At 35.6% G+C, this 23,891-nt stretch overlaps 1 protein-coding gene across 9 annotated transcripts in view; it reads right to left on the bottom strand.

Annotated features, from left to right (window-relative positions):
* Positions 1-23,891, bottom strand: part of CCDC18 (coiled-coil domain containing 18) — a 111,895-nt gene that overhangs the window by 39,276 nt on the left and 48,728 nt on the right. For all 9 annotated transcript variants that reach the window (XM_059135926.1, XM_059135932.1, XM_059135924.1 and 6 more), the window contains 6 exons: positions 20,130-20,246; positions 14,119-14,286; positions 11,035-11,177; positions 6,410-6,573; positions 5,768-5,981; positions 3,561-3,660 (listed from right to left, as the gene is read on the bottom strand). In XM_059135926.1, coding sequence (XP_058991909.1) covers positions 3,561-3,660; positions 5,768-5,981; positions 6,410-6,573; positions 11,035-11,177; positions 14,119-14,286; positions 20,130-20,246 — 906 coding nt within the window. The remainder of the gene's footprint in view (positions 1-3,560; positions 3,661-5,767; positions 5,982-6,409; positions 6,574-11,034; positions 11,178-14,118; positions 14,287-20,129; positions 20,247-23,891) is intronic.

The following is a 23,891-nucleotide window of genomic DNA, read 5'->3' as shown; positions in this document are numbered from 1 at the left end:
CACTCTATGAAGCCAGTACTAACCTAATTACCAAAACCAGACAGACATTTCAACACACATTCTCGATAAAAAAAAAAACTCTCAGTAAACAAGGAATGGGGGAACTTGCTCAACTTAATAAAGAATATCTATAGAAAAACAACAGTTAGTATCATACTTAATGGTGAGAAACTAAAAACGTTCCCACTATGATCAGATACAAGGCAAGGATACTCTCTTTCTTACTGCTGCTTTTCAAAACTGTTCTAGCAGTCCTCACTAAAGCAGTAAGACAAGAAAGAGAAATAAAAGATACATATCTTAGGAAGGAATACAGAACTATATTTGTTTATAGAAAACATAATCATCTAGATGAAAAATCCAAAAGATTTGACATAATAATTCCTAGAACCAATAACTGCAGGATACAAGAAGTACACAAAATTTAGTCACCTTCCTATATACTAGCAATAAGTAAGAGGAATTTGAAATTAAAAACATAATATGATTTACATTAGCACCCCCCAAAACAGATACTTAGGTATAAACCTAGCTAAATATATACAAGATCTATAAAGAGAAACTACAAAACTCCAGTGAAAGAAATCAAAGAATTAAATAGAGAGATAGTCCATGCTCATGGATAGGAAGACTCAATATTGTCAAGATTCAAGATGTCAGTTAGTTAGTTGCAACTAAGTCTATATATTCAAGGCAATTCAATCAGAATTCCAGGAAGTTAATTTGTGGATATTGACAAACTGATTCTAAAGCCTATATGGAGAGGCAAAACACTGGATATTCTTAGCTAACATGATACTAAAGAGGAGCCAAGTTGGAAGAGTGACATTACCTGACTTAAAGACACAAAAGAGCTACAGTAAACAGACCACGGTACTGGCAAAAACAGAGATGAATAGATAATTGTACAGAAGAGAATCCAGAAACTAAATATGTCAATTAACCTTTGACAAAGGAGAAAGGCAATACAATGCAGAAAAGATAGTCTTTTCAACAAATGATGCTGGAATAAGTGGACAACAATATGCAAAAAAAACTAATATACACCACACCCTTCACAAAACTCAAAATGAATCACAGACCTCGATATAATTTGCAAAACTATAAAAGTTGTAGAAGATAACATAAACTTTGGATGACCCTGGGTGACTTTTTAGTTACAAAGCCAAAGGCATAATTCATGAAATAAACAATAAGCTGGACATCATTAAAATGAAAAACTTCCGTGAAAGTCAATGTCAAAAGATTGTGAATAAAAGCCACAAACTAGAAGAAAATATATGTAAAAGACACACCTGAAAAAGGACTTGTATCCAAAATATACAAAGAACTCTTAAAAGTCAACAATAAAAAAGCAAATTACTCAATTAAAAAATGAGCCAAAGACTATAACAGACACCTCACCAAAAAAGATGTGCAGATAGAAAATAAGCACCAGAAAATATCCTCTATCCCATATGTCATCTGAGAAGTTCAAATTAACCAGGAGATACCACTACACACTAATTAGAATGGCCAAAATCCAAAACATTGACAACAGCAAATGCCAAGATGTGGAGCAGCGGGCATTCACATTCATTGCAAATTGGTACAAGCCACTTGGGAACACAGTTTGGAAAGTCTTACAAAATTAAACATACTCTTACCATATGATCCAGTAATCATGCCCCTTGATAATTACCAAGAGAAGTTGAAAACCACATTTAGATACCACCTTACACCAGTTAGAATGATCAAAATTAACAAGACAGTAAACAACATGTGTTGGAGAGGATGTGGAGAAAGGGGAACTCTCTTCCACTGTTGGTGGGAATGCAAGTTGGTGCAGCCACTTTGGAAACCAGTGTGGAGATTCCTTAAGAAATTGAAAATAGAGGGACTGCCTGGGTGGCTCCATGGGTTAAGCCTCTGCCGTCGGCTCAGGTCATGATCTCAGGGTCCTGGGATCGAGTCCTGCGTCGGGCTCTCTGCTGGGCAGGGAGCCTACTTCCTCCTTTCTCTCTCTCTCTCTCTGCTAGCCTCTCTGCCTACTTGTGATCTCTCTCTGTAAAATAAATAAAATCTTAAAATCCCAAAGATACAGATGTAGTGAAAAGAACGGCCATTTTTACCTCAATGTTCATAGCAACAATGGCCACAGTTGCCAAACTTTGGAAAGAACCAAGATGCCCTTCAACAGATGAATGGATAAAGAAGATATGGTCTATATACACAATGGAATCAGAAAGGATGAATACCCAACTTTTGTATCAACATGGATGGGAATGGAAGAGATTATGCTGAGTGAAATAAGTCAAGCAGAGAGAGTCAGTTACATGGTTTTGCTTATTTGTGGAGCATAAGGAATAACATGGAGGACATGGGGAGATGGGGGAAATCAGAGGGGGAGACAAACCATGGGAGACTGTGGACACTGAGAAACAAACTGAGGGTTTGGGAGGGGAGGGGGATGGGAGGTTGGGTGAGACTGGTCGTGGGTATTATGGAGGGCACATATTGCATGGAGCACTGGGTGTGGTGCATAAACAGTGAATTTTGGAACACTGAAAAAAATTAAATTAAAATTTAAAAAATTATATCCACATAAAAACCTGCACACGGATGTTTATAGCAGCTTTATTCATTTAATTGTCAAAACCTGGAAGCAACCAAGATGCCCTTCAGTAGGTGAATGGTTAAGTAAACCATAGTACACTGAGACAATGGAATATTATTCAGTGCTAAAAGAAATGAGCTCTGAAGCAATGAAAAGATGTGGAGAAAACTTAAATGAGTATTACTAAGTGAAAGAAGCCAATATGAAAAGACTATGTACTATATGATTTCAACTATATGACATTCTGGAAAAGAGAAAATGATGGAGACAATAAAAAGATCAGTGGTTGCTAGGCCTGGGGGAAGAGAAAGAAGGATGCTATGTGGCGCACAGAAAATTTTTACGGCAGTGAAAATACCCTGGGTAATATATCATAATGATGGATACGGGTGATTAAACATTTGTCCAAACCCAGAGAATGTACACAACAACAGTGTATTATAATGTAAACTATGGATTCTGGATGATTATAACATGTAGGTTCATCAACTATTATCAAATGTACCACTTGGGTGGGGAATGTTGATAATAGGGAAGGCTGTGCATTTATGATAGAAAGGTGTATTTGGGAAATCTCTGTACCTTCTACTCACTTTCACTGTGAACCTAAAACTGGTCTAAGAAATAAAGTCTTTAAAAAAGATGTCTTTTGAATAGTTTTGCTCCTCCAACAAACACAATATTAAAGGAGTTACAACTCCTTTAATTCCGTTGTCTTATGATATGCAATAATGTAAGAGATCAAAAGATTCAGATACTAAGCTAACCTTCAATCTCAAAAATAAACTTGCTATAAAAATAGCAAGATGAAGAAAGATGACATACTACTAACTTTTAAAATATAAATGTGCACAAACATATATGTTTTAAAAAGGTCCATTTTACCAAAAAGGGGTGACCTCTGAAACCCTGTGTGATTGTACTGTAACAGAAAATTTCATTAAATTTAATTAAGAAAACCAACTTGAGCTGCTCTTTGCTTTAGTTCCCAATTTCTCTCCTTAAGTGCCTGATCCATTTCAAGGAGTTCTTGCTTTTTATCTTCATTCTCCATCTTGCATTCTCTGCAATTTATCAAAGGAAAAAGGTCAAAGCAAATAGTAGGAATATTATAGTTTTAAAAAATTAAGTCAATTGGGTTAAATTCCTGTAAGTTAAAAGTGATTAAGATATATGCAATTATTTCTGATTGAAAGGGCTCAAATTAAAGAAATACTGTATGAAGAAAATGACTGGTATCAAGTTACTTTAATAGAGTATTCTCAAAAGGTAAAAGTTAACTCAAACACTATTACTGTAGACAATTTAAACTAAATGTTAAAGTACTCCTAAGATAGAAAATGGAATCAGAGAAAGTCAATTATCATATTGTTTCACTTATTTGTGGAACATAAGGAATAGCATGGAAGACATTAGGAGAAGGAAGGGAAAAATGAAGGGGGAGAAATTGGAGTGGGAGATGAACTGTGGGCTCTGGGAACAAACTGAGGGTTTTAGAAGGGAGGGGGTCCTGGGAGGGTGAGCCCAGTGATGAGTATTAAGAAGGACATGGATTGCAGGGAGCACTGGGTATTACATGCAAACAATCAATCATGGAATACTACATCAAAAACTAATGATGTACTACTGTATGGTGACTAACATAACCCAATCAAAAAACAAAGTTAAAAAAAAAACTGAATCAGTGTAAGAATTTTAAAAATATGTCCATATTTTTTCATTTACAGATCAGGAGAGCATTTGAAAGTGTTTCTGTACGACAGCTGTAAGTTTATTACAGTTGAATGAGTCATTTATCTCATGATTGATATCTTCGATATCCACAGCTCCGTAAATAACCACTGTGTTTCTCATGGGAATTTTACTCAAATGATGCCTTACATATATAGCTAAGTATTGAAGTCTAACATTTTTTATAAACTGTATCTCTCCTAAAACTTTAACTTATGTATTATTTTATATTATAAAAATGCTTAATACTGACACAACTTTAAGACTACTACCACTTAGATCAGAGAGTGCAATCAAAGAATTTTAATTTGGAGCTCTATGTTCCAATACGACAAAAGCTAAAAATGTTCATCTTGAAAATCTTCATATGGTTTTCCAGACTTAAATATAAACAATATTTTAAAAATATCTGATTTGAAAAAGCAGATTGTGAACTTCTTTAATGAACTGTTTACTGTTCTATTAAAAGTCTCAACAGTTAGGGTTGCCTGCGTGGCTCACACAGTTCAGTGACTAACTCTTGATTTAGGCTCACAATAAGATAGATGTTCTTCATCATTTGGAGAATACATACTAATAGGTCCAGTAGAGGAGAGAGATTATAAATAATAAACAAAAGGTAAAACATAAAGTGCTATGTTAGAGCATTAAATATGTTAGTACATCTCTCAATTCCTGAAGTTGTCTTAAAGTGATGAGATAATGCATAGGTGGCTACTTGCGAGTAGGTGGTTGGAAAAGGGCCCTTAGAGGTAATATGAAAGGCAAGAGGTCAGCCATTCAATCATTATTTCAGGTCAAAAAGACAATTACAGCAAAGTCAAAAAGTAGGAAAAATTTACTAAGTTTTAAGTATCAACAAAAAATCCAAGCTTCAGGGTGCCTGGGTGGCTCAGTGGGTTAAGCCTCTGCCTTTGGCTCAGGTCATGATCTCATGATCTCAGGATCCTGGGATCAAGCCCTGTATTGGGCTCTCTGCTCAGCAGGGAGCCTGCTTCTCCCCCGCCCCCCTGCCTGCCTCTCTGCCTACTTGTGATCTCTCTCTGTCAAATAAATAAATAAAATCTTAAAAAAAAAAAAATCCAAGCTCCTTATCAGGAAATACAAAGCCCTACATGACAGGGTTCCTGCGTGTTTCTCTGGCCTCATTTTATACTCTTCCCTTTTCTCTTGGCCTTTTTGTTGAAGATATAGTATAGGGGAGGGTCAAAATAAAATGGTCCAAAGACCAAGGATGGAAATATTAGTCATGAGGAAAGGCTGAATTATTTAGAAGGAGCATGGGACAGGCTGCCTGGGATGAATAACAGTGAGCCAAACGCAACTGAGAAATTTAGACATCTAGAATTAAACAGCAAACTTTACTGTATGACCCAAAGAGTCAGAGTAATAAAGTGAAATACCTATAAATGTGGTATCATTTCTTACTGTTTAACATACCTAAGTTCAGCTGTAAGATCCTTTATAGTAGTATATTTTTCCTCTAAAGATAATTGAGCCTTCTGTAGTACATCTTTCAATTCCTGAAGTTGTCTTAAAGTACTTTTTAATTCTCCATGAGCATTTTGGAGTTCAGACTCTAATGCTTCCCGTTTCTGCAAAGCTTCTGCTAGTTCAGTTTCAGTGTTATGCTGTAATTTTTCTAATTCCTTCACTGTTAAAAGGAAACAATAATTTTAGAATTATACAAAAACCATTTTTATTAAAAATTTGTAAAAAATTATAATTAAGAGGGCGCCTGGGTGGCTCAGTGGGTTAAGCCTTTGCCTTCGGCTCAGGTCATGATCTCAGGGTCCTGGGATCGAGTCCCGCATCGGGTTCTTTGCTCAGCTGAGAGCTTGCTTCCCCCTCTCTCTCTGCCTGCCTCTGTGCCTACTTGTGATTTCTCTCTCTGTATGTGTCAAATAAATAAATAAAATCTTTAAAAATTATAACTAAGAATATCCAATTTTATTCATCAACAAGAGGCAAAATACTGACCACTCATTGTCCCTTCTAGCCCTACTAACACAAATGCTCACATTATTCCACTTTTCAAATATAAATAAACAGGCAGCTAAGCTCAGCTAACCTGTTGCTTACCAGAATTTGTCTTCTTATCTAGTTCGGTCTTTGTCTGTTCTAAGATCATATCTAACTGAGAGAGATGCATTGCTTTATTTTCTCCATCTCGCTTTAGGTACATTATTTCTTTTTCCATTTTAGAGAGTTCTTCTTTATACTGATCCATCTCAAGTTTTACTTGCCTGGTTAAAAGCAAAAAATAAAACAAGTAGGATAATTCGGAAACCTAAAAGCCAACTGATTTTCTCTGACTAAACAAAATCTGTAAGTTATTTAAGAGCAAATATCAGCAAAACATCTAGTCAGAATCTGGGTCATCCTTAAGTCATATTATTAAAAATGCTCCAACTAAAAGATTGTAATTGTGCATCAATTATGTACCACTAAATATGACTGTACTACCTGGTAATATTTAGCAAGGCTAGCTTCTTTTCAATCTAACTACAGTTAGCTTGTGAAAAGCTTTGTATACTGAGTATGTATGTATCCATACATAGATAGGTGTCACATTCATCTGGAATTTCTGTTATCTGCAACACAGAAAAGGAAGCCAACCAATCAAAATATTCACCATAATGACCATACTACTCATAGGAGAATCAAGTGAGTTATTTTTATTCAGACCTTTATTATTTATGTTATCCTTTTTAGCTTTACAAGGGACTACTGGGGTTCCCCAACTAGTGCAACTTTCTTGCTTTAGAGATGAGGAAACTGGAAGGTCAGTGAGTTGTCTGGGAAAAGACAAATAATTATTAACAGTGAGAGAATCAGGTTTACTAACTTCCAGTCAATCCTGAGCTTATTTCAACATGGAAGATCTTCTACCTATTGACAAATCAACATAGTGAGAGAAAGTTTTGAGCCCATTTGTTGGTAATTCCAAAGTGATATTCACTAAGTAAACAAGTGCTAATGTCAGCCTCAATGGTGGGTAGAACTGACACTCTTTGAATCAACATTTTTTTGCTGTTGTTCTTTATGTCTTGAATATTTTGTAAATTGAGTTTGCAAGCAGGAACATTTCTTTTGTAAATGCAACTTAGACAAATGTGGATTTGTTCAAGAGGTTTTTAATCTGATGTCCATGAGTGAAACTGAGGAGAACTATAAAACTCCTGAAACAATATGCAAAGTTATGTATACATGTGTTCTAGGTATAGAAAATAATCCATAGCTCTTTATCACACCCTCAAATATGTCTATAGTCCAAAAAGCTAAGAAGCTTATTAGGTAAGTGCTAATTACCCTTTTACATTTCTAAAATTCCATGTAAGTGATTTTTAGCTTAATTAATTTCTTATATTACAGTAGATATAAAACATAATTAGAAAATAATAAATGCAAGAGGTTGGCATACAGTACCAAAAGATGACAGCTTATCAGCAAAGGAATTGAGACAAAATTACATTAAAAAAATATAAGAACTTGAAAAGGACAGTAATCTACAGACATTTAGTAAAAACCCAGAGCTTTGTACTCTTCAAGATTTTGTTGAGGTGCTACTATATTTTTCAGCATGGTACAATAACTAATGTATGTAATGATAATCCTAAGACAACCAGAAAATTTTTAAATAACAAGAAAATATATATTTTAGAAAATTTCTGCCAAAAGGAGTTTGGGTTTTTTTTTTTTTTAAGATTTTATTTATTTTTTTATTTGACAGACAGATACCACAAGTAGGCAGAGAGGCAGGCAGAGAGAGGAAGAAAGACTCCCTGCTGAGCAGAGAGCCCAGCGTGGGGCTCAATCCCAGGACTCTGAGATCATGACCTGAGCCGAAGGCAGAGGCCTTAACCCACTGAGCCACCCAGGCGCCCCTGCCAAAAGGAGTTTTTTGTTTTGTTTTAAAGTTTCAGTACTTGGTAAAGGTAAATTCCACTCTTATTTATTTATCAGCAACTACTCATTATTTCTTGATGCTAGGTAAATGAGGCATAAGAATAATATAATAAATATTTATGGATTTGAAAATTTTAATTATATAAGTAATCCAATACCAAAATTTTTTCCCTTTCAAAATTTTACAACAGGCTTTAAACCCACCCAGTTTTTCCAGAAATATTTCACTGTCTTACTGCAGAGTTATTGAGAGCAATCAACTCTGAGATTGGAAATAAAGCCAAAGGAAGAGTTTTGCAAATATAATACTAAACTTTAAGAATATGATGGCTAACTCTCTGGCCAGACTCTCTGGCCTCTTCCAATGTAAAATAAAAGTGCTATTATGAGCCTCAGCACTAAGAAACCAGGATCAGGATCATTTACATGAAGTGACATTTACATGTAGCACCAGAAGCACCTTTTCATACTTGCTTCAAAAAGTTTGTTTCCTTTCTTTCTCTCTGAAGATATTTTAGTTCTAAAACAGATCCAAGGAGATATTTTAACTGTTATAACTTTTGGGAGAGAAAAACAGAGTTTTATAAATTGTAGTTCCAGAAGGGAAAGCAGCAATAATGGGACCAGAGAAAATGAAAAAGCCTTGCTTCATGAGGAAAAGATAGCATAGAACTAGGATATTTCTTTCTTATGAAGTCTAATCATTTTGCTCATAAGCTTCTTATTAGTATTTGGGACTTACTTTTTCTCCTAAATGTGCCTATTAGCTATAATCAAGGAGAGGTTTTGTTTAGAAGTCAAAGAGTGAGAATAAGAAAAGTAACAAGCATTGCTTCAATTTTCCCACTGAAACAGAAAGCAAGATCATCAATGACAGCAAAGACTGGGGAGTGGTTGTTAGGAGTTTTGAAAGAAAATGACTAAGTATAAAAGAGTCCTCTACAGAAGTTAGTAATGTTGTGATTGCCAGACAGCAGGTCCCTTAAGGGACCTTAAGGATGAAATTATGAATTTAAAGTAAGACTGATCAGTGTGCTTATATTTTCCTCCAGCTTCTCTAAAGATGCAAGCACAGAGTAGTGTGAGTTGGATTTTTAGTGCTGTGTAGAAAAAAGTAAGAAAGAGATAAGAGAATTTCAAGTAGATGCAAATCATTAATTTTAATGACTGATCAGAATTTAAGCTGGGTAAACAAAGGAGAAGACATCAGGGAATGAAAACAGTGATGGAACTGATGAATTAAGTCCTGGTGAGATCAAAGAACTGTTGAATTTGGGGGTATTAAAGGGAATCAGGTGATAATAGAGGTATAGATGCCAAATATTCAGATCACAGAAAAACCAGAGATACTGAAAATGATAGGATCTAGAGTAAATCATGTGAGTTGAGTGGCTGAGGTATGATAGAGCTCAAGATCATTACAGGAGAGGGATCTTTAAATGAGAAGCTAGCATCTCAGATGGATCAGCTAACATACTGAAATCCTCAAGAAGACTGGTGTTGGAGTGGTGTTGGAGGAATCAACAGTACATCAGGTGGCCTGTAGGTGTCAGCAACAGTGAGGAATGATATGGTCTCAAGACCAGAGAAAAAAATTTTAACTTTAGAGGGTTGCAGGACATGAAGCAAGGTCCTTAGGGAAAAGTAAAATTTCTGTTAAAGCGAGAGGGAAAAAAAAAGTAGGGAATATAGAGAATGTTTTTCAGGATGGACTGTGAATTTCAGAGGACAAGTAGAGGTCTCCAGAAGTTGGGATAAGCTAAGAAGGAAACATTGTATATGGTAAGGTTTGGGGAATTAGTATGAGAGATGACTGTTGACCTGGAAATACACAGCTTCTTGTGGCATCTGGCATTAGCAAGGACAAAGTTATTATGTAACTATTCAAGCAGACTCTGGTGGTGAGGCTGTTGTGTGGGAGACACCAATCAGTGGCAGAAAGAAGGTCTAAAGAACTGTGATCTTAAGTCTTAAACACAGGGCAATCTTCTTGACCCAGTGGAGAGAGTTGACATCTAGAAAAGAAAGTTGATACTCAATGCACAAAGCCTAATCTTTACTCCTGCCAGTGGGAGAGAAGGAACCTGGGGACATAGGGTCTTAGTTCAAGTTAACTCTTGATTCCTGTTGATAGCATGGTGGTTTGAGTATGAATGTATTATTAATTATGTAAACTCTTGTTGACAAAGCATAGGAGTCTGGGGAAGCTGAGGCATGCTTTCAGCTATGGGTCCCTTTCTTAACCAATTAACTGTTGGTTCCTGGGCCTAGCTTAGCAAAATTAAATCAGAATCCTTAGAGGTGAGACCAAAGCATCAGTACTTTTTAAAGCTTCTCAGGTAATTTTAATGTTGAGTTAAGGTTCAGAACCACTCTGTATTCTGTTAAGTTATTCTTTCCCATAAACAATTAGACACCGTGAAAGTTTTCAATGAGTACATCTTTACCTAAAACTTTTAATACTATTCACAATTTAATATAACACAGTACTTGCTGAGTGCCTATGAGGTATAGGGAACTATGCTAACTGTTGTGGGAGGACCCAAAAATAAACCAGAAATGATTTTGGCTTTAAGGAACTTATAATACAATAGGAGGATAAAGAATATTAAAATACAATAATACAATACAAAAAAGGCATAAAGAAAAATATAAAGGTACAAACAAAATGCTAAGAACATGGGCTGTAAAGAAATTCAATCCTTAAGCAAATACTTCACTTAACATGACATTGAAATTTCAGGTAACTACTGATATTGAAATAGGAAGAAAAAGAAAAAGTAACATATCCATTTTACCTGGCCGTACCAGTAAGCTCAATAACTTTTTGCCTTTTTAAATCGGCTTCATGCGAAGCTGCTTCACATTTCTCCTCCATTTTTCTCAACTTTTCAGCTGAACTTTCCCTTTGTTTTTGAAGTTCTTGTTCCAGTTTTGACACCTTGAAAATAAAATTTTCTTTAGGTATTTTAAGTTCAGTCACATCATAATATTCTTTGGAAGAAAAATATTTACATAACTATGTAGTCTAGCCTATCATTCAGTTTCAAGATGTATTATAAAACTCAAAGTACAGACGAGGAAGCAAATGTTTCAGTAAAAAAAAGCAAAACTAAACTTTGTGTAGGATATTTCATTCATATACATATTTATAGAAGTAGCCACATCATAACACCAAAGTAGGATTTACAAGAATTGAACAAAATAATGGTAATGTTCCCCCTTTCTTCTTCTTCTTTTTTTAAAGTTTTATTTATTTATCACAAGTAGGCAGAGTGGCAGGCAGAGAGAGAGAGAGGGGAAGGGAAGCAGGCTCCCGCTGAGCAGACAGCCTGATGCGGGACTCGATCCCAGGACCCTGAGATCATGACCGGAGCCAAAGGCAGCGGCTTAATCCACTGACCTACCCAGGTGCCCTGATAATGTTCCCCTTTTCATTTGAAATGTTTTCTTCGCTTGCAAACTATGTTGCCTTCCTTCTTCACAAATTGGCTCATTTGGTGAAGGATTTCTAAATTCCCAACTGCCTTCAAAGGTTACCACTTTCACTTGCTCCTATTGATAGAGCTATTTTCCTCCTATATAAATCAAATTGCTTCACTGGTGTTCTGAATTCATTTTCTCAGGAACTTATCCACTTTCTCAGGAATTCATACTATTGCCTATCACTCCTCTTTCCTTCTGGCTTCTTTATATTATCATTTAAACATGTTCGAGATATTCCCATCATAAAAAATTACCCATACCTCTACCTGTCTCCAACTACCACCACCATCCTTTCTTTCCTCCTCGTCAAAGCCGTTTCTCAGTTTTCTATGCTTGTTGTATCATCTTCTCACTTCTCACTCATTCTTCCACCCAAAGCAAGTTAGCCATTCTACAGAAACTGAGCAAGGTCACTAACAACCTCTATGTTGATCATCCTAGTGGACATTTCTCAACCTTCATTTTACTTGATACTGATTTCAGCAGCCCAAGACACCAATTACCATTCCTAATTTCATGAAATAGTTACTTTGGTTTCTATGTACCGCATCTCACAGACATCTGCCCAAGTCAATCTTCCCACCTCTCACTCTGTATCTTCTTCCTAGTTAATCTCAGCCACTCCATGTTTTCAGTGAACATTCACATGACTCTGGTTATGTTAATCTCTGGCTAATGACTTTAATATCCTTTCTGCTCTGCCTTTTTTTTTTTTTTTAAGATTTTATTTATTTGTTAGAGAGAGAGAGAGCACGAGCTCAGGCAGACAGAGTGGTAGGCAGAGGCAGAGGGAGAAGCAGGCTCCCTGCCGAGCAAGGAGCCCAATGTGGCACTTGACCCCAGGACGCTGGGATCATAACCTGAGCCAAAGACAGCCATTTAACCAACTGAGCCACCCAGGCGTCCCTCCTTTCTGCTCTTCTAAGACCTCTCACTAAATAACTGAATACAGATTGTAAGGTATTAATATCTACACCTCTAACTCAAATTCCAAGAATAAAATTAAAATAGTACCCAGGTAAAAACTAAAGGGAATAATCAAAACCCACCCATTCTACATTTTATTAAATAGCACACTCATAAGCAGAAAGAATCTAAAGAGTAATAATCCAAAAGGATCTAACATGGAATCTATACATAGAGAAACATGAATGAAAGGCAGAAAGAGAATATTGTGTACACTGGAAAATTTATTCCAAATACTACAGAAACATTTAGATATAAAATTCTTTAGACCCTTGGGCGCCTGGGTGGCTCAGTGGGTTAAAGCCTCTGCCTTCCCCTCAGGTCATGATCCCAAGGTCCTGGGATTGAGCCCTGCATCAGGCTCTCTGCTCCGCAGGGAGCCTGCTTCCTCCTCTCTCTGCCTGCCTCTCTGCCTACTTGTGATCTCTGTCTGTCAAATAAATAAATAAAAATTTAAAAAAAATTCTTTAGACCCTCAAAGAAGTTAAAGAACATACAAAAATCTCTTTAAAAAAGATCAAGAAGAAAAAAGAATTACCAAATGAAAAATACAAATGAACTGGTAGATTTAAGAGAAAAAAAAGAGAGAGAGAGAGAGATGGAAACCATAAAATCATTATGGAAATGAAAACAACTTCAGAAGGAATAAGAATTTTAATCAATTCTATAAGCCAGAGTCAACAACAGGGGACTTAGGAAGTGGTAATCAAATACAGATGAGATGAAGAAATGCTTCTGGATGAAGACTTTTACAAAAGGGATGGAGAGCTGCAGAACAGCTGTCTCTTAAAAAAAAGAAACTTGATATGTTTTAATATATTGAGTGATTCTTTAGTTCCACTAGAGAGGCTGAGGATGAATTCAGAATACATAGATAAAAAGCCATCCAAATGACAAAAAGGTGAGTGAGGTGTTGTGAGATTACAGGGAACTATCATTTTCTAATTCACACATTTTTGTGAAGTTTGAAAAAGAGAAACCACGAAAAATATGAAATATCTGTCTGAAGAATTCACATGAACTGGCAATGAATGAAAGAAAAGATTCAATTCTAGTATTAAATTCCAAGAATTTTTTTCATTGGAGTGAGAAGTTATTTTTAGAAGTAAGTAGTTTCCTTTGGGATTTTTCTTGTAGTGCACTGCTTTAGCATTTGTTTAGGATCACAAGTCCTGATCCAAAAAACATGGTTGAATGAAGAAGTCTAAATTATAACTAAGTTCTATGGATGACAAAAATGTGCCCATGGTATTCAAGGTGCTGGTTAGAATATACACAAATACAACTTCACCCATTTTTCAATGTTAACACAGAATATTTCTTACAACACGAAATCTGTGAGGTAAACAACAATATAACAAAATATTTATTATTGATTATTAAAATTTCTATTTCATACAAGTGAAACTATTTTGACCAATAAGATATACCTGTTTTTCAAGTTTAGTTTGGATGTCTTCTAGCTCTTCATTTCTAATTGTCTCTTGTTGTAACATTTGCTGCTGTTGCTGAAGAGTGTGCTGTAGCATAACATTCTGTTCAGCAGTCTCTTGAAGACTGTGATTTTTTATCTTTAGTTCTTTCTGTAAACAGTATACCTAATAAATATATACATTTCTCATTAAAATGACATTTCAAATAAGAAGTCATAACGTCAAAGCTATCTTCCTTATTATCTTCACTTGTCACGTGGAATGATTGTATTTACGGCTATTGTTTGTTATATGGAAGGTCAGGTTCACTTTTCTGATGGGAGTACATGTTAGAAGGGTCTGCTTATAAGGCTGACTCCTGGCTGGTGTCTGGGAATGTGGCTTTTGAAACATTCCCTAAGTGATGAGATTGTCTTGCCTCGCTATGGCACTGAATCATGCTTTCCTTCTGGGAGTCTATAATTTTGATCCCTGTCCTAGGGGACCAACCCACAATGAAAAACCTGAACTTTGAGTCATAAACAGACTTCTCTGGGCAGAAATGCCGCACATATATTGCCATATTTCACTGCTATAGAAATGAAATGTTTTATCTGACCCCCTCCCAGAAAAGGGAGAGACCCAAAGAAGCCATGGATTTCTCCATACTCTATATAATGACTCCTTACTGAGAATACACTATAGCCATAAAAACACTGCACACATGTTAGGTGCTATTTATTATATTATCATTGCTACTACTGCCTTTTGTAAAATAATATCTCAGTAAGGTATGTGATTATTCATGCTCCAAAAAACATAAAGGAATGACAATATCAACTAAGAAACTGTATTCATTCTTGCCAAATATTTAGGACTTGAATATGCTGGCCTCCAAATTGGCTTTATAAGATACCTTTACAATTATTTGGAAGTACCTATTAAGAATGAAAAAAATTCCCTTTGTCCTAGTAAACCAAACCCAATAAAACTGCCCAAAGAAATTATTTTAAAAATCATAGTAATAACACAGCATAATATAATATGTATTTTATAATATTCTTTATGTGCTCCCAAAAGAAAGGAGAAAGCTTAATAAATGATGATATATCAATCTGATTTAAAATGACGCAACCATTTAAAATATTTATTTATTTATTTTTAAAGATTTTATGTATTTGTTTGAGAGAGAATGAGAGAGAGAGAGCATGAGCGGGGAAGGGTCAGAGGGAGAAGCTGACTCCCCACCAAGCAGGGAGCTCGATGCGGGACTTGATCCCGGGACTCCCAGTACTGTGACCTGAGCCGAAGGCAGTTGCTTAACCAACTGAGCCAACCAGGTTCCCTAAAATCATAACTTAAAAGACAGTAGGAAATATAACATTTTACAAAATGAAATTAAGTGGAAAAAGCCCCCCAGAATTACATTTCACTAACATAATTATGAAAAATATGCAGGCAAATAGAAAACTGAAAACTTATGTATAAGAAAGTGGACTGTAGGCAAATCTTTAGAAAATATCTTATTGTTGCTTATGTAATTTCTTTTTTAAAGATTTATTTATTTATTTATTTGACAGAGAGAGAGAGATCACAAGTAGGCAGAGAGGCAGGCAGAGAGAGAGAGAGAGGAGGAAGCAGGTTCCCTGCCGAGCAGAGATTCCCAATGCGGGACTCGATCCCAGGACCCTGAGATCATGACCTGAGCCGAAGGCAGCGGCTTAACCCACTGAGCCACCCAGGCGCCCACTTATGTAATTATTTTTAATATGAAGGAAAATAAAAGCCACTCCTTTAAAGGAAAAAATACCTTCCCAATAAGTATTCCAGATGGAAGAAATTTTAAATTGCTAAGAAATAGTGGAAGATAACCCTGATTTGGTCCTTTGTTCTAATTATCCAGCAGTTGAACAGTGAGTAGCATCATGTAGGGTTCAGGGGCCAAATATTCTTTGCTCATGATGAGAAGCTCTTAAGTTTTGCATTTTTTCATTATATGCTGACACTGTATACTTGGAGAACCTTAGGCAACTAACCAATTTCTAATTCTATTATTATAGTTCTTTTTTTATGCCAATCTACTTAATTTTGTCTACATGAAAATAATTTTAGTGCCACCATGTATCAGTATCACCTGTTTTCTCTCTTTTACTTGCTAGCCCCCAAGAAAACTGCAGATAACACTTAGTGCAATAGTTTATTTTATACAGAACTGACTTGCCTGCAAGATAAATTCAAATACTATTTTTTCTTTATTGGAACATCCTGTCTTATAACTTACAGAGTCAGAGAAAAAGATGGTCAAAATATTAAAATAAGATGAAACAGAAGAAAAAAAAAGATAAGCCTTAGCTAAAATACCAGGAAACCATACCACATAATAACAATAAAAAATTTATTTCAGCAACCTGGTCACTGGCAAAATAATTTCAATTAAAACTACTGAGTATCAACCTGCATATATTCAATTTAAAGTGGCATTTTATTGTACTACCCTTTAACTTCCACTTGACTTTAAAATATAAGAAATAGATTTTAGATTTTACATTATATTCTCTACAAAGTTATTATGTTCAGAGAATAATTTTCCTAAGGGATTTATCATTTTATAATTAGGGTTAAGAAGCAATTAGAAATTATACTATAAAATCTACTTGACAATTAATTTTATCCAGATTATATCTGAAGGAAAAATACTCTCACAATTATTATGAAAAATAAAATATAACCCAAGGATGCCTGGGTACCCCACTCAGTGGAGCGTCCAACTCTTGGTCCCAAGGATGCCTGGGTACCCCACTTAGTGGAGCGTCCAACTCTTGGTTTTGGCTTAGGTGGATCGTAAGATTGAGCCCTGAGTTAGGCTCCGTGCTCAGTGACGAGTCTACCTCTCCCTCTCCATCCGCCCTTCCCCCTGCTCATATGCTCTCTTTCTCTCCAATAAAAAATAAAATCTTTAAAATAAATAAATTAAATTAAATATAACCCAGAAAAGTTACTGATATGATATGATGATGCCAACTTCTTGAAATTTAAGTCTATCAATTTGAATAAAAATACCAATAAAATGATTGATTTTATGCAAAAAATGTTTAGGGTTATTTACATCTATTTTGTGTTTATTTTCTCCTATCATGTTAACAATGTAATTCTGCATCATACTTTTATCACTTTTTAAAGCATTTTAATATGGAATTAAAATATTTTCAAAATGATTTAGAACTCTAAAGTTACTATTATTTTAATCATTTATTTATTTGACAGACAGAGATCACAGTAGGCAGAGAGGCAGGCAGAGAGAGGGGAAGGGAAGGAAGCAGGCCCCTGCCGAGCAGAGAGCCCAATGCGGGACTCGATCCCAGGACCCCGACATCATGACCTGAGCCGAAGGCAGCGGCTTAACCCACTGAGCCACCCAGGCGCCCCCTATTATTTTAATCATAAATGTACTTACTTCAACATGTGGAAAATAATATTTACCTGAGGCAAAATTTCAGAGGAATATTTATTAGCTTTTTGTTATAGATAATCAACATTTAGTTTTTACAACGGGAGAACTTCTTACCAGTATGCTCTAGGGTCACCTAATTATTCAGTTAGTACGTAATTTGGAAATATTTACGGATTTTAAAGATTTTAAAACATCTTTATAACATCACCTATTACTAAAAGAATGGATGTACTATGAATCAAATCCAATTTCCTAAAACCTAGCTATAAATCATTAATACCTCACAAGTCTGATCCAAGATAATACAGCTGACTCTTGAACAATATGGGTTTGAACTACACAGGTCTACTCATGCAGATTTTTTATAGTACAGAACTATAAGTGTATTTTCTCTCCCTTATGATTTTCTTAAATCACATTTTCTTTTCTCTAGCTCACTTTATTGTAAGAAAACAGTATATAATACATATAACATAGAAAATATATGTTAATCATCTGTTTTATGTTAAGACGTCTAGTCACCAGTAGGCTATTCGTAGTTAAGTTTTTCGGAAATCCAAGGTTATATAGGGATTTTCAAGTACATGGTGGGGAGGGGGTGGGCAACCCTAACCTCTGGGTTGTTCAAGGGTCAACTGTAATTATATTTACCAGCATTGATATTAGAATTTGCTCTAAAGACAAATAACTCAAAAGTAAATAAATGTATAGGGATGGTATTTAAGAAAACAAAATAAATAGTAATTGGATTATTCTGTTTCTTATCAACATATGTGAAAGATAACCTGTTAAGTAAGCCAAATACACACGCATTGAGATAATAATTCAGCAGCAATAAAAAGTGCCAATCTTTCTAATTTACTTACTTATTCCTTAGTATAGTTGTACATACTTGACTACTACTTCTGATTTCTAATTCAGTTTGGAGCCAAGATTTAATTTTTTTTTTTTTTTTCCTTTGGACAGAGACCACAAGTAGGCAGAGAGATAGGTGGGGAGAAGCAGGCTCCCTGCTGAGCAGAAAGCCTGATGTGGGGCTCGATCGCAGAACTCTGGGATCAAGACCGAAGTTGAAGGCAGAGGCTTTAACCCACTGAGCCACCCAGGTGCCCCTGGAGCCTAGGTTTATACTTCCAGTTGTTTTGGAAATAATTCTAAGTTCATTTTAGGTTAATGCTTACTATCCACCCTAGTCTCTGATGCAGTTTCTGAGAACACAAAGTGTTAAAGCTCAACAAACTATCTTGTTACAAATACTGCCTGTCTGCAAATTCCATCTCTGGCAAGTCCATTTACACTCAAGTATAGTGAAGGCTAGCAAAGAAATGTTTAAGTAATGTTTGAAGAAGTTCAAGGTAAAATAAAAATATTTTTATCTTAAAAAATCAAAGTATCCAGGGGCGCCTGGGTGGCTCAGTGGGTTGGGCCGCTGCCTTTGGCTTGGGTCATGATCTCTGGGTCCTGGGATCGAGTCTCGTATCGGGCTCTCTTCAGCAGGAAACCTGCTTCCCTCTCTCTCTCTCTCTCTGCCTGCCTCTCTGACTACTTGTGATTTCTCTCTGTCAAATAAATAAATAAAATCTTTAAAAAAAAAAATCAAAGTATCCATAGTTGAGGTATCTTAAATTCCATATACTATAATTGAGAAACAAAGATGTTATAATAGCCTTCATGGAGAGACATGGAAGGAAGAAGACAGGACCAATAAAATATGAAGATTTTCTTTCTGAATCTCTAAGCTTATATAATTATGTGATTATACCTAAGTCTGGAATGCTAGTCAGCTACATATCTGCTTTCAGATCTATGCATGCCTTTCCTTTGCTCTGCTCCAGGTATTGCAGGAAATTCCCTTTTGGATAATAGAAAGATTTAGCCAATGGGAGGGACTGGGAGCAGTTCTCCTCCTCTATAGCCTCAGTTTTAGACAGATTCCTTTGTGGACCTCGCTCCATTAGGCAATCCCGCTTCTGGACTATAATCATAGCATCTCTTCCTGATATTTCTCTATCCCTGATAATGGTAGTAGGTCCTTGCTTATGATAATCTGAGTTATCTTACCATGCTTTGTTTGCTTCTCCCCTCTTCCAGCACCTGCGTATCTAATTTTCTGCATAAAATTCTCTCCACTTTAAAGATAATAGAAAGGATTCTCTTTTTCTGGTTGGAACTTTCTGATACATTCAAGTCAACTTCACTGGACATTTTTGGGGGACTATTTCTAAACAAGAATTTAAGGTTTAAGGCTTATATTTAATTTTAGAAACAGAATTTATTTTAAATTTATATTATAAATTCTTACAAAGAAATAAAGGAATTCTTCACTGAGGTTATACAGAGGGAGAAGCAGGCTACCTGCAGGGAGCCCAATGGAGGGCTTGATCCCAGGATTATAGGATCAATACCTGAGAGCCCAATGCAGAAGATTAAACCCACTGAGCCACCTATGCTCCTGTTAATGGAAAGGTTTTTTTTATTAGCTACTGATAAAATATATACTTTTAAAGAATCTTAAAAATAATATCTCAAAAAGAAATCATGTGGAAAATATGCTTTTTTCACAAAAATACTAATTTACCTCTTCAGATTTCTTCTTCAGCTGTTTTTCAAACTTTTCCTTATTTCCTTCTAATTGATTCAAATGCAAGGCAAGTTCTTCCTTACAAATTTCCAGTGCTGAATCTAGTTGTCTGACCTAAGCAAGAGAAAAACAAAAAAAGAAAAATCAACTAATACCAATGAATGCTTATTATATGTTCAATATTTTACAGGTTTATCTCCTAATGTTACCTAACTGCTTCAAAGTGAATACACAGCCCAAGTCAGGATACGAAATGCTATTACAGAAAAGATTTATTTAGAAAACTAATTTTTTTATTGCAAATTAGGAAATCAGAGGCTGGAGTCCTGAAGAATAAACAGAACATGAACAAGCAAAGAAGGGCATTCCAGGAAGAGGGAGTATATCCAGAGACAAAACAATGTGAAAAGGAATGGTGTGAAGTTGGCAGTTTAGGGTACAAAGAGTATTAATTTATAGGAGATGGGTATTTGGGAGATTAGTTTGGAAAGACAGACTGGGACCAACTGACAAGAACCTGTAGACCAAATGCCCTAAGACATTTACCTAAAATAGTAAGCAACATTTAAGCCAATTTCTTAAGTTCCCTTGATCAAGAAAATAATAAAATGAGTACAAACTAGTGTACGGTACTAATAATGCTATGGTGTGAATATTCTGAATGTGCTGAAGTCACAAAGAAAATGAAAATGTTTTTGTAGCTAGGGAAAAAAAAAACTGAGGGAGCAGCATTTGCTCTGAATCAGTGATAACATTTTCAGAAAAGCGCAGCACTGTAACCTGGTTCAAGAGTTCACATAGCTGCAAATGCTTTATGCCAACTTACTATTAAAGAGCAAATGAGCAAAGAGCAATACACGTTCAGCAAATTTTTTTTTCACAAAAATTAGTTCAAGGACCACAATTTGCACACATGTTCCATATCCCATCTCTCAAAAAGATGTTTGTCTTGCTTCTTTCTTAGTGTAATTCTGAACTTCTCAGGCGTGGTTTTCCCCCCTTAATCCAGTAGCATTCTCGTAAATCATCTTGAAGGCATAAAAGAAATCTCAAGATGAAAGAAAGAGAAAAATGCTCCCTCTTGCAGACACTATTCATTCTATATCATGAATTATATTTACAACTCTTATTTCTAAACAGGGAATCTTGACAGTTTTTGAAGATTGTCCCTATAAGCCTGTGAATATAATCATCCAGAGCTAAAAAGTTGGTAATTTTTAAATTATTATCCTTATTAATAGTTACCCTAGTAATTATTTTTAAATTAACATTGGTTTTATAAAGGTATAAATACTTATGAGTTTTCTTTATTTCTTTTACCCCTGAGGGATTTTTTTTTTTTTTTTAGATTTTTATTTATTTATTTGACAGAGATCACAAGTAGGCAGAGAGGCAGGCAGGGGGCGGTGGGGAAGCAGGCTCCCCACTAAGCAGAGAACCCAGTGTGGGGCTCAATCCCAGGACCCTGGGATCATGACCTGAGCCAAAGAGAGAGGCTTTAACCCACTGAGCCACCCAGGGGCCCCCCTGACAAGTTTATTCTTTAGTTTTCTTTCTTAGCCATGAGAATGAGCTCTGGTACTTGTATCATCTCCCACACACAGGGAAAAAATAAAATCTGTGCCTGTCAGAATATCACACCTGATAATTAATAAGGTAAAAACTAATTCAGGCAAGCTTTATTATGTTTATTATGTTTATTATGTTTATTATGTTAAAACCACAGGTTATAGGTTGTGGAGGAGCAGTACATTCACATGGCCTGAAAGAATCACTGCACATTTTATTAATTATAAAGGGAAAAAATGGTGAGATCTGGTAGTAATCAACTTAAGTAAAGTGCCAATATTGGCAATACCAGTAATGGGGTAGTCTGACATGTGCTTCTTGATGGGATGCAGAATGTGGTGTTCTAGTTGACCCAGACTTTTCAGAAGATTCAGAATCAAGAAGAACAGAAGGAAAGAGTAAGTTCAGGAAAACCTAAAGTGCCAAATGCAACATGTAATTATAAATGAATCCTATTCTGGAAAAAGAACAAGAACAAGCTGAAGTAGTATTTCTCAAGGTTTTAATGGGCATACAAATCAGCTGGGCACCCTATGGAAATACAGATTATAATTCAGTAGAAGGGCAAGGATTAGGGTGAGGTAAGACAGGAGATATGGGCTCAAAATTTAAGGAGGCACTCACTCTCAGGGCCATGCCAAACGACAATGCTACACGTATACAACCCCAACAGTAAGCATCTCCCTAAATTTTACACCAGAAGCAATTTACTTCCTTTTTTTAAGATTTTATTTATTATTTGACAGAGAGAGACACACAGAGAGAGAGAAGAAAGGGAAGACAAGCAGGGGGAGTGGGAGAAGGAAAAGCACGCTTCCCACTGAGCAGACTCCATCCCAGGATCCTGGTATCATGACCTGAGCAGAAGGCAGATGCTTATTGACTGAGCCATCAAGGTGCCCCCCACTTCCTTCACCTTAATCCCAATTCTGTTCAGTAGGTCTGGGGTACAGCCAAAATTCTGCAAGCCAAACAAGTTTCTAGGTGATGCTGATATTGCTAGTCCACAGACCATACTTTAAGTAGTAACGCTATAAAGAACAATTTTAAATAACTGGAAAAATTCCAGTATGGACTGTGTGTTGAATGATGTCACTGAATTGATTTTTACTTTCTCTGGTGTGTAGAGTGGTATAGTCACATAGGAGAAGTTTCTGTTCACAGGAGATGCAGGTTTAAATATTAAAGATGTAAAGTCTTATGACATCTGCAATCTTCTCTCAGGGGTCTAACAAAAAGGAAATGTATAAGTATGAGATTGGGTGGGTACGTGCACAAGTAGGTATGTGTGTGTAGGTGTGTGTGGGGAGAGATGAAATGAATGTAGCTAGAGTTTAACAGACAGTAAATCTAGGCAGAGGGTTCACAAATGTTCTCTGTCCTATCCTTTCCATTTTTTTATAGGTTTGGAATTTTTCAGAATAAAATATAATTAAAATTAATAAATCAATTTTAAAAATAATAAAACCCAGAACACTCACTACTCTGTTGGTTTTATTATTTGAACAAGGAGTTTGAGAGTCTATGGATAAGAGAGTCATTTGGATAAGCATTATTCACCTCATACAAACCAACTATAAATACACGTGTGTATATATGGACAAAAAATGAATGAAATTAAAACAAAGACACTGCTTCATTGAAGCAAAGAACTTCCTCAGGAGTATAGTCTAGGGGTAACCAGGTATGGGCTCTAGTCTACCTATCTTCAACAAAAGCAGCTAAGTTCTTTCACGGTGGTGCACTTATGACTTTCTTTGGGAAAAGTAAAAAATTCAGAGTGGAATATAAAAGCAAAACAAAACCAAAGAAAGTAAGTAAAAAAAAAATCTCTAAATCTAACAGGCACCTTTTCAATATTCTATTTAACCACATGTAATATAATTGCTTTAATTTACTGGTTTCTTATTCCTGTTCAAAATTTCTCATCAATCTTCTAGTTCTCAGTAGTCATACTTTCATAAGTGATATAACTTTAAACTAATTCTTACAACTCTTCTGCAGACAGAAAATTCAGAATTTTTATGATTTCATTAATTATATTTGTATTTCCTTTGTTAATGGTTGAACTGACTGCATTTTTTAAGAATTTACCAATTTTAAGAATATATTCTTTGATTGGTTATTTTTTAAAAATTCACTTTTTTAAAGTCATAACTTTTTTTTTAATATTTTATTTATTTGACAGAG

This window comes from Mustela lutreola, chromosome 10 (assembly GCF_030435805.1).
Source record: "Mustela lutreola isolate mMusLut2 chromosome 10, mMusLut2.pri, whole genome shotgun sequence".
NCBI lineage: Eukaryota > Metazoa > Chordata > Mammalia > Carnivora > Mustelidae > Mustela > Mustela lutreola.
The sequence above is the reverse complement of the archived record's forward strand: the minus strand, read 5'-3'. Positions and strand labels throughout refer to the sequence as shown.